Below are 12327 nucleotides of genomic sequence, written 5' to 3' on the forward strand. Positions count from 1 at the left end.
CATCAATTATGTTCATTAGGAGAAAAGAAAAGAAAAGAGATGGGAAGTTGGAATATTTGGGATATGAGCAATTCTTACGTCAATAGAAAAGATCTGGAGGGGCACCTGGGTGGCTCAGTCGGTTAAATGTCTGACTTCCACTCAGGTCATGATCTCACGGTTCAGGAGTTTGAGCCCCGCGTTGGGCTGTGTGCTGACAGCTCAGAGCCTGGAACCTGCTTCAGAGTCTGTGTCTCCCTCTCTCTCTCCCTCTCCCTCTCAAAAATAAACATTAGAAGAAAAAAAAAAAAGATCTGGGTGTTACATAGTCTCTCCCAGTCCTAGTTTTGATCCGTGCTATCTTGATAATTGATTAGAAATATAGGTTATTTTTTGGGCTATCAGCCAGTATTTAGCATGTAGCAGCGAACTTTTCAGGAGTGGAAGTAACTTAACGTAGCTTCTACCTGTCATCTGTCTATACTTATGTTATGTTATATTATACATATTGCTCTATTTTGGTGCAGTGTGTGTGAACACGGTTTACATATTTTTCCACTTTATGTCAAGGTTAAATTAATAAAGACAGTACCCTGTAAAGAAACACATTTAGATTTTTGGAAAAGTATCTTTTATTATTTTGGACTTTACCTAATATAATTGTTACAGTTAATATATAGCTATATGTTTTTCAGTGTTCAGAGAGAATGAATGGAAAGTGATTATGTGGAAAGAGGTAAGAATGTATTTGAACTTTTAACTTAGTAAGAAGCGCCTACCATATATATTTATTTATTATTATTATTTTTTTATGTTTTATTTATTTTTGAAGGAGAGAGAGACAGAGCATGAGTGAGGGAGGGGCAGAAGAGAGGGAGACACAGAATCCGAAGCAGGCTCCAGGCTCTGAGCTGTCAGCACAGAACCCGACGCGGGGCTCGAACTCACGGACCGTGAGATCATGACCTGAGCCGAAGTCGGACGCTTAACTGACTGAGCCACACAGGCGTTCCTGGCGCCTACCATATTTAAAGTTACAGATTTTTATCTATGAAACATGATGAAGGAAGTAGAGGATCAAAGAGAATTAAGTATATTTTGCTCAAGGTCACACAGCCCACAAGTGGTGAAACTAGGATTTGAATTGAAGTCTAAGTGGGTGCAATCTACATGCTTCCTAATGTGCCTCTGGGTTACTTCTGTGTCATTTCCTGGAATATCTAAAGATGATGCTTCACAGACTGTTGCTCAGGGTAGAAGGCAGCCTTTATGTGGAGACTACCTCAGGGGATGTTTTCGTGAATATATTTTCCTTGGGATATAAATAAAAGGCATACTGGGGCTAGATACCGACTCTGTCCTCATCAATAATTAATTGCTGAGGCGCCTGGGTGGCTCAGTTGGTTAAGCATCCGACTCTTGATTTCGCTCAGGTCATGATCTCATGGTTCGTGAGATCCAGCCCCAGGTCAGGCTCTGTGCTGACAGTGAGGTGCCTGCTTGAGATTCTGTCTTTCCCTCTCTCTCTCTCTGCCCCTCCCTGGCTTGCACCTGTGCGTGCTGTCTCTCTCTCTCTCTCCCAAAATAAATAAACTTAAAAATAGTAGGAATTAATTGCTGACCAGTGTAAAATTCCTTTGAAGGCTAATTATAAGAATGTTTTGATTTCTAGGTATCAGTATTTCTTTCCCTAAGAGAGATAAAACAGTCATGATTGCATTTTGCTCCTCTCATTGAGATGAAGAGAACAAAGCCACTGACAGATCCACTCCATTCCTGATGGCAGAATGTCCGGGGAGAATGACAAGAGGAGAGGAGTGAGGCTCCAGCGGGTGGGCGGGGTGCTTCTCTCAGAGCAGAGGTGACTGCATGATTGACTTTTAATTTACCCCCAGTGCCTTCCACTGGAAAAGCAAGTCAAAAAGCTAGAGCCAAGGCCCAGGAATTGTTATCTGTCTGACTCCTTTTATACATGTACAATCAAATGGAGCACTCTAAATATCAGGGGCTTACAAAAGGAAAAGGGAGTTGGTTTGGAGGTACTGTGGGCAAAACAGAAAGAGAGCTTGTAAGACATGACCACCCTTGGGGGAATGAGTGCCTGCTGTCAGTTCCATGAATGCATAATTTTCGGGGTCACTGTTGTTTCGGGGGGGGGGGCGGAAATCTAATTACAAAGTTTCAACTTGTCTCAGTCTAGCCATTATTAGATCTTATTGTAAATTAGTCGTTTATGTAAGTTACAAATTTATTGTTCACTGCATTGTGAATTTTTATGTAATATGTAAGTTGTGAATGTTTATTTGTCAATCTATTTTTCTCCCCTGCTGTTGCACGTGTTCTCTGCATTTGTAGACACATGCAACTTTTAAGGTTCTCTCTTTACTTTGATATGGAAGTATTTAATTAACCTTTGCCCAATTAGTGAAGGTAGACATGATCTGTGTGATCATGCCATAAAAAGGAAAATAGAGTCTCCTTTTCTCTTCCTCTTCAGAAGATATTACTATTATTTTTTCCAACATAGTTCTAGAAATTGGTTTATGAGAGAATTTTGCCCTCTGCCCCTCTGCTTTTCTAGCTGCCCAGGAAGGGCCTGCCACTTTTAAGACTAATGTCCTCAATACTTAGCACCATGGAAATAAATGCTCAGGGGGTTTGTCAAAGAAAAAGTACATAAGAAGAAAGCATCAAGAACTCATATTGTTTTCCTTCTGTATTGTTCCTAGTGTTTACATCTCTCTCTTACTTACAAGTTGGAATTCATTTATACATTCAGCCAACAAATATTTATTTATTTGTTCATTCATTCATTCACTCATTCATTCCCTGTTCCACATAAAGTTCACAGACCAGCAGAGAAAAACACATCATTAGGCAAGCAGTTACAGCGTGATGGTGTATGAACAGCGTATCATGGGAAGAATACTAGTACCAGTAGGCCTGTTTGGATTTCTCAGCCTTGGCAGAGCTTACATTTTGGGCCAGAAAATTATTTGTTGTAGGGGCTGTCCTGTGCATTGTCGAATGTTTCGCAGTATCCCCGGCCTCCGGGCACTTGATGCCAATAGCACGACCCCCTAAAACCCCAACATCGTGACAACCAAAAATGTCTCCAGACATCGCCAAAGGTCCCTGGTGGAGGGGGAGGGCAAAAGAGACTCTGGTTAAGAGCAACTACTTTAGAGGAATGAATCCCTGAAAAAATAAAATTGTTCTAATGTAGCCAAAGTTTCTTAGCATGGCTTCAGGATTTTCGTATCAGAATTTTTCTTAAGAATATTTGACATGTTTTGCCTCTATCTGTGCTTTTAGAATTTATGCTTCGGTTGTTTCTTTCCCGGTTTAAAAGGTCAAGGTGGGTGACATTGTGAAGGCCTCAAATGGACAATTCCTTCCTGCAGACATGGTTCTGATTTCTTCCAGGTTAGTCACGTTGGTGTGCATTTAAGGAACTTTTATTCTGAATGAGAAATTTTAAGGAAAACAAAGGCCTACCCTACTCACCCCTTTCTCCATCCATCTCTTTATAGTATAGACTAGCACCTGCAAAGTTTTACTGTGAAAGGACTCATAGTAAATATTCTCAGCTTTGGGGGCCATGCAGTCTCTGTTGTGGCATCAGAAATAGCCATAGGCAACATGTAAACAAATAGGTGCGGCCGTGTTCCAATAAAACTTTATTTATAAAAAGAGGCAGCGCTTGGATTAGGCCTGTGGGCCATAGTTTGCTGACTGCTATTCTATACTTTTATTATCTTTTTCTTTTATTTCCCTGGGCATATTTTCTTCTTTCCTAATTTTTAGATTAATTCCATCCCTTCTATAATTTCTACAGACGTTCAGCAAAAATTCGAAAATTTTACACCTGTCTTATTTTAATCTTATGGCAATTCTGAGATGTTCCCATTCTATAAACAAAGTGACTCGCACAGAGAGTAAGTGGTTTTTTTTGGTACCATTAAGTGGGTTCATGTGAGACCCAAATTTAAAAACACAGTCTCTGTTCTCTTTGTAGAACTTCATTGCTTTATTCACTGGCTGTTTTAGAGGAAACTTACATAGAGACTCCCTGCAATGGGTATTTCCTTCCCATCAGGTGGCATCTGACCACCTCCCTCATGCTTCTGTGTTGTCCCTCCTGGGTTTCCTCCTTCTTGTTCTCTGTAAGGAGAACATAGTCTAGGGCATCTGTGGGTAAGAGTGGCTATAGTCATGAACACAGCTGCACTTGACATGTTGGGTAAACTGGTTCCCTAGATAAGTCATAATCATCTCAAGGTAAAAAAAAAAAAGTTCCTAGCCATCTAGACACATGTCACTCTGCAGCATAGAGAGATTTATTGGGAAGAGAAGCAGATTTGTTCTAGAGCTATTGTCCAAGCTTCTTGAAGAGCAGTAATTCCAACATTAGCTCTTTTTCCTACCAGATGCACTTTGTTCTTTTGTCATGGTTGCGTTAACCCACCGGACAGAGGAACTTACTGTTGCTGATGTGTTTCTCTTTTGGGTTTGATTAGGGTTATGGGGTTGACATAGGAGCCAGAGATGTACCATAAAGTGTTTTGTTTTTATAACCTCTACATTATTTGTTTCTGTGACTTTCTTTACCTCTTCCTTTCTCTCAAAAAAGTACTACTTATATAGAAAACAGTATTTTTTTTGGAGTAGGAGAGAAGTAAGGGGGGGGGGACAAAAATCATTATTCTTGGACTTTTTTCTGGCACTTTTGTAGATTATATTTCTAAGTTTTCACCCTACCCCTGCTAAACAATTCAGATACACACATATGTGCACGCACATGCATGCACCTGCGCATTCGTGCACGCGCGCGCACACACACACACACCCCAGTGCTTATTTGATTGGGCATAAAAGTAAGAAAACCAGATTGAAGCCAAGAATGAACTGAGAATCTTGGAAGAATCTTCCTAAGAATCTTGGAAGGTAATCGTGTGCCAATATAGGCTTTTCCCCCAAGGGTTTCTGCCAAACCATGAAGACCATAAGCTTCCATTTTGTTGAGCTTAGTGAGTACAAGAGACAGGGATAAAGCCCAGGGGACACCCCTATGTGGAGAACTGGGTAGGGGATTCTTGCATAAAGTTGAGAATTACAATCTTAGTTTAGGTAGAATGAAAAGTAAAACCTGCCATGCTGTAGGGGGCAATAGAGAAATGTGCTTGCCTTGACTTTGGCACAGAGGGGAGGGGAGACATTCCCTGTGAGAATTCAAGCTGACTCATGCAGATATGATCTCTGAATTCACCTGGCCTGTGGGGTGAAAAGATTTTAAGAAGAGAATTTAATGTCATCATGGAAAATAAAGAAAAAAACCTCTAATTAATTAGAAGGAGATAAAACAGAGAAAAGAAAAGGCAACAGTCCAAAAGATAATGGCTGACAGGTTTTCAGAAGTGTTGGAAGTCCATCCCTTGGATTCACTGGGTTTCCTGGATCTGAAGCTAGAAGTAAATAATAGGAAACATCAGAGTCTTGTGAGTGTGATAATCAGAATTGTGTTTGTATTGTTCAGAATGAGGATGAAAATACCAATTGGCTAGAAACCTTAAATTCTGGATTATTTGTGTAAAAATTTACTTTAATATCTAAAAGATTAGACATAGAGGATATAACTTCCAGCCATATCAAGGGGAAAGATTATTTGAGCAGAAGGAAAAAGCCCTCAAAGGTAACTAAAAGAATAGAAAAAAGAGGCAAAAAGAGGGAGAAACAGAATGCACATGATCAGGTAGTAGAATAAAGAAAAATATATCATCAATTATCATTAAAGCAAATGGATTTAAGGAGTTAAAAAGAGAAGGTTATAAAATTGTCCAGCTATATGTTTATAAGAAATTCACAAAACACAAGTGCTCACAAAGATTAAAATCAAAGGATGAAAAAATACACACAGAAAATAGTAAAGAAAAGAAGTCCGGAAGAGACGGTATCACTATTAGATGAAATAGGTTTTGAGGCAAAAAGCGTTGAGGTAAAGCCTCATTGAAGAAAAAGAAAAGAGCCGTTGCACAATAAAAGTTTTAATTTATGGAGAAAAGAGGAAACTTATACACCTACAAGAAATTTACAAACCCCACATCATACTGTGATGTTTTAATATTTGCTTTCAGGAACTGATCAAATGGAGAAGAAAGTCCATATGGAGGTAGAATACTTGAAAAGCACAATAACAACCTTGAAATAATGGCATGTATAGAACAGAACTTTTTGGTGTATTATACCAAAAAGTGATGTATACATAATCTTCAAGCACAGTTAGGAATATATGTCAATATATTCTGTCATAAGACAGAATCAACAGATTTTAAGAGACTGGTATCCCATAGGCCACCTGCTCTGACCACAATGCTATTAAGTTAGAATTCAATAATAAGATAACTAGGAACCTTATGTGTTAGAAATAAAACGTACCTGTAAATCATGGGTCAAGGAGGCAATCATAATGGAAATTGGAAAATACTTAGATTTTAGTACTTATGAGAATGCATCAAATCTCCTGTGTTATAACTAAATTTATAGATATTTTCATTACAAAAGAAATAAATGCAAAAAAAAAAAAGAGCTAAGAATCCTAAGAAAATAGCTATAGTACAAAAGAATAAACTCAAAGAAATCAAACATAAGGAAATAATAGAGATAAGAGTAGAAATTAATGGGGTGCCTGGGTGGCTCAGCTGATTGAGTGTCCAACTCTTGATTTTGACTCAGGTCATGATCCCAGGATCATGGGATTGAGCCCTGCATTGGGCTCCGCAGTGAACATAGAGCCTGCTTAAGATTATCTTTCTCTCTCCCCCTCTGTCCCTCCCCACCTCTCTCAAATTAAAAAAAAAAAAAAAAGTAGAAATTAATGAAAGAAAAACAGTGGAGAAGATCAAAATGGGCAAAGCTTGCTTCTTAGAAAAAGACTAATAAATGAAAGTTTGGTAAGATTAATCAAGGAAGAAAAGGAAAGGCACAAATATGTGTATTTGTTTAAAAATTGAAAATTTGATATAATTATAAATGCACCAGAGAGTAAAGAGAGGATCTTATGAAAGTTTTATGATCTTGTTTTAGCATTTAAGTGAAATGCATAAACCCATAGGAAAATATACCAAAACTTATTCTAGAAGAGATATAGAGCCTGAATGGTCCTATAATCATTAAGGATATTATGTAAGTAGTAAAAAACCAAAACAAAATGAAACTAAACAAACACATAAACTTCCCACAAAGAGACGATCAAGACCAGACACTGTAACTGTCAAATTCTATCAAACATTCAGTGTAGAGAAAATACCAATTTTCTAATAAACTCCTCAAAGAAATACCAAGAATATCCTCTAATTTTCTGAAACTGGTATAAACTTGACACAAAAAAATTACCAAATACAGAATGAGAAAGGAAACTGACAAGTCCATTTTGCTGTTAATTTTAATATAAAATCTTAAAACCTGACAGTATAAAAGATGGTAATATGTAATGATCAAATGGGGTTTATCACAGGAATGTATATATATTTTTTTTAATAAGGAGTCTGACTCCATTTTTGGATCTTTGCTGACAGCTTTTAAGCCTCCTTTCCTCTTCCCCCTCTGCCCCATGTCTAGACTGGCTGACAGAAAAGCCTGTGTGCTCCCTCCTTTGGCACCTGCAGGAGTTTCAAATCATGTAAGCCTCTGCTTGAGTGAGGGCTTCCTCCCTAACCACCAAAAAAGCCCCACCCCTAAGCCTGTCTCCTTTACCTGCTCTCTTAAGGCATTTCCGAGTCAGCTTCAAAGGTCTGCCCTCTTCTCCCCAGAAAACCTCATCATGTATATAATAAATCTTCCCACCCTTTTGGTGTGTTTGTGGCATCATCAGTTTTGACACTCAAGCCAAATTTTGGGTGGGTGGCTGGCTGATCCTGCTTCTAAAGGGTAACCACAACAGTTTTTTTTTTTCTTATTAGGAAATCAGTTGACTTTTAAATAAGGAGGAAAAAGTTACAAGCAAAAAATTTATGTATATATATATATATATATATATATATATATATACACATATATAAGTATATATATCTTTTATATTTACTTATATAGTATATATATGGTCATATATATATACTGTGTATATATATATTATATATATATATTATATATATATATATATATTATATATATATGTGCCATATATGTCTTTTATACTTACCTACATGGTACTTTTAATGGTACTCTTTTTTTCTCCATGTGGATTGAGATACTGCCTTTTGACCTTTCATTTTACTGAAGAATGACCTTTCATTTTACTGAAGACCTTTCATTTACTGAATAAATACTGAAGAAACCCCTTCAGTATTTATTACAGGGTAAGCCTGCTATCAACAATGTCTTTGTTTTTATTTATCTGGGAATGTGTTAGTTCTTCATTTTTTGAAAGGTAGTTTCGTTGGATATGGCATTCTTGGTTGATAATTTTTTTTCCAGTGCTTTGACTATGTCATCCTAGTACCTTCTATCCTCCTCCAAGGTTTCTGCTGAGAAAGATTTGATAGTCTTTTTTATCATCTCTTCAAAGTGGTGAGTAGCTTTTCTCTTGTTGCTCTCAAGATTTTCTCTTTGGCTTTAATTTCCAGGTTTGATTAGGATTTGTCTAGGTGTGGTTTCTTTGAGAATATTTTACTTGGAGGCTTATTTTGTTGAGCTTCTTGGATGTGTAGATTAATGCTTTTCATCAAATTTAGGAAGTTTGGGGTATCATTTCTTTAAATACTTTTTCTGCCCCTTTCTGAATTCTTTTGGGACTCCCATTATATGTATGTTGCTATGTTTGTTTGTGTCCCACAGGTCTCTGAGGCTCTGTTTTTTTTTTCTTTATTCTTTTAAATTTTTATTTCTTAGCCTGAGTTATCTCAATTGACCTATCTTCCAGTTCGAGTCTGCTCAAATCTGAGCAGTGGGTTTTTCGTTTCAGTTATCATACTTTTCAACCCCAGAATTTCTATTTGCTTTCTTTTTTGTAATTTCTATTTTTTATTGATATTCCCTATTTGAGGGGACACGTTCTAATATGTTATTTCTTTTGACATAGTTTCCTTCAGCTATTTGAACATATTTAGTATAGCTGATTTACACCTGTCTGGTAAGTTCAATGTCTGGATTTGTTCAGGAAGACTTCCTACTGATTTTTAATCTGTATATGGTTCATACTTATTTGCTGCTCATGGTTTTCATGTTTCATGTTTTTTTGTTGAAAATTGAACATTTTAAGTAATATAATGTGGCATCTCTGACCATCAAATTCTCTCTCCTCTCCAGGATTTTTTTTTGTTGCTTTTCATTAGAAGTTTTTCTTTTAGGGGGCACCTGGGCGTGAGTTTGAGCCTCACGTCGGGCTCTGTGCTGACAGCTCAGAGCCTGGAGGCTGCTTTGGATTCTGTGTCTCCCTCTCTCCTTGTCCCCTCCATGCTCATGCTCTCTCTCTCTCTCTCTCTCTCTCTCTCTCTCTCTCAAAAATAAATAAAAATTTAAAAAGAAAGTTTTTCTTTTAGGCTTTTTGGTTAGTCTGTTGTTTTCCCTAACTTACACATCACCTCAGATAGCTGCAACATTAAAATACTTTCCTGTAAATGTTCTCAACAAATGTTTCTCCCACACCCACCACTGTTTACCTAGATTTGAGCACTGGGTAAGCTCTGGGTTAAGTCAGATAAAAACAAGCCCTTCAGGTGGGACCTTCCAGAGACCATCAGACAGGTGAAATAATAACTTTTTGGGAATAAGGCTTTGAAAGAGGTCATTCTCTTTTATGTTCCCTCAGTACTAGATATGTGGACTGTTATTTTTTAAAGCTGCTACTTAGCCCAAGGCAGGAGGAAGTTAAAATATTACAAAGCTCTCTTTAAAAACAACAACAAGATTTGGCTTTTTTTTTTTTTCCTTGAATAAAATCTCCCTGGATTGATTTAAATCTTTAGTTAATTTTCAGAGTTGTGAAAAACTTGATTCTGGTAATTTTTGTCAGTTATCTCATTGTTCCATAGAGGAGAAAGTTTTTGGAAGTTCTTACTTTGTTATATCACTGACATCCTTAATGAAGATCTGTTTTTATTTTGGGGTATATGGTCTTGGCTGGCAAAATTGATAGATTGTTTTATTTTAAACTTGATACTGCTGTGAATGAGATAAGTCAAAAGAGATAAGACTGAAATCAAGACTTTAATGACAATTTTTGTTATTCTTTGTGGCACTCCCCGCCTCCCCAAATAATTAATTTTCATGAGTGAGTTGCATTTAACATGGAGTAAAATCTGGCAAGACAAATGTTTGTTAATTCAGTGTTAATTTCTTCACTGGTGAGGTTAGATAGAAATGGAGAAGCCCAAATGTAGTGTTTGAGGATTTCAGCTCTGTCCAGAGTTATCCTAAAGATTTACCCCCATTGTAAAGGCCATAGAGCCTGAGCTCTTGGGAACTACCACGGACACATTTTAGAAAAGAACAGAATTTTAAGTTTGACCTAGTTGTGATGCTGGTCTGTCCTGGCCTATATAACATATCCTGTTCACCGTCAGCCATTTCTCTTTTTGAGATTAAAGAGTAATCACACAGCTTTTGAAGGGTAGAAAGTTCTCTACTACAGGGTGAATTTTAGGCTGGTGGTATCAGACTGTTAATATCTCCCGGAAAAGTAACTGTGGTCTTTTCGGTTTTGAAGAAACAGAGCTGTTGATGTAGGTCCCATTTCATTGTTCATATTATTGGGAAATTAGTTTTTTTGACAGATATTCATTCAATGTTATTTGCTTTATTTTCCTTAGTGAACCTGAGGCAACATGTTATGTTGCAACATCTAATCTGGATGGGGAGACAAACCTAAAAATACGGCAGGTAAAGACACCTTTTTAAATCCTGATTTTATGCTTAAGCTCACAATGTCAAGTTTTGTCAGGTGCCAATTATTTATTTTTCATGAAGAAAAGTATCTCACTACTCTGGTCTAGATGTAATGAGTCCTCAGCAGTTATTTACAGGGTACTTTAAAAAAAACAAGGAGGAACTAGGTAAGAAAAAAGTGTCCTATTTGGGGCGCCTGGGTGGCGCAGTCGGTTAAGCGTCCGACTTCAGCCAGGTCACGATCTCGCGGTCCGTGAGTTCGAGCCCCGCGTCAGGCTCTGGGCTGATGGCTCGGAGCCTGGAGCCTGTTTCCGATTCTGTGTGTCTCCCTCTCTCTCTCTGCCCCTTCCCCGTTCATACTCTGTCTCTCTCTGTCCCAAAAATAAATAAAAAACGTTGAAAAAAAAAAAAATTAAAAAAAAAAAAGACCCATGGAGGTCAGAAGGAAGTGGCATAACATTTAAAAAATGCTGATAGGGAAGAACTGTGAGTCCAGAATCAAGTATGTAGCAAAAATATTTTTCAGGAATGAAGAGAGAATTAAAACATTCCCGATTGAAGGAAAAAAATAACAGAGTTTGTTGCCACAAGACGTACTGTAAAGAATGGCTAAAGGAAGGAAGGAAACCATAAAAAAGGAACATAAGAAACAAGGAATAAAGAATATGATAAGCAAAAATAAGGCCAAATACAATACGCTTCTTTTCTCTTCAGCTTTCTAAATTATGTTTGATGGTTGAAACAAAAATTATAAAGTTATCTGATGTGGTTGTAAATGTATGAAAGAAAATCTATAAGGTATGTAACAGAGGAGGGTAAAGAGACATAAAAGGAAGCAAGGCTTCTATATTTTGTTTAAACTTGTAAGAAGACACAAACTGTGAGAAGTTATACATAAATAATGTAATGCCTGGATTAACCACTACAATAGTTACACACTGAGGAATATACTAAAAAACAATCAAATCAAAATGAAATTCTAAAAAAATGTTCAAGTAACCCAAAGGAAAGCAGGAGAAAGGAAAAACAATAAAGCAAAATCAGAAAAAAACAAACAAAATCAATAATTATATTAAGTGCCCTGAAATATTGGATTAGAATATTATCTAATGGATTAAAAACATGATCCAAGCATATGCTGGATGATATAAGTTTTTTATACAAAACTCACTTTAATTATAATCGTATAGGCAGGTTAAAAGTAAAAGATAGAAAAAGATATGTCATGTAAAGATAAAATAAGTCAGGAGTGGCTTTATTAATAGCATATCAAGTAGACATCAGAGCAAATGAAACTGCCAGAGATAGAAGGGAACATTTTTTATTATGTAATGACAAGAGAGTCGATCCACCAATAAGACATAGCAGTGTTAATGTGTATGCGTCAAAATACAGAGCTGCAAATATGTGAAGCTAAAATTGCTAGAACTTAAAGGATAAATATGCATATCCACATTTTTAGTAGGA

At 37.0% G+C, this 12327-nt stretch overlaps 1 protein-coding gene across 6 annotated transcripts in view; it reads left to right on the plus strand.

Annotated features, from left to right (window-relative positions):
• The window catches only part of LOC131488074 (phospholipid-transporting ATPase IB-like), a 212987-nt gene that overhangs the window by 39047 nt on the left and 161613 nt on the right, over positions 1–12327 (plus strand). For 5 of the 6 annotated variants that reach the window (XM_058689430.1, XM_058689457.1, XM_058689465.1 and 2 more), the window contains exons 6-8: positions 675–715; positions 3332–3405; positions 10785–10854. In XM_058689430.1, coding sequence (XP_058545413.1) covers positions 675–715; positions 3332–3405; positions 10785–10854 — 185 coding nt within the window. The remainder of the gene's footprint in view (positions 1–674; positions 716–3331; positions 3406–10784; positions 10855–12327) is intronic. The other variant, XM_058689475.1, reaches the window with a different exon arrangement.

Source organism: Neofelis nebulosa, chromosome 1 (assembly GCF_028018385.1).
Source record: "Neofelis nebulosa isolate mNeoNeb1 chromosome 1, mNeoNeb1.pri, whole genome shotgun sequence".
In the NCBI taxonomy this organism is placed as follows: Eukaryota; Metazoa; Chordata; class Mammalia; order Carnivora; family Felidae; genus Neofelis; species Neofelis nebulosa.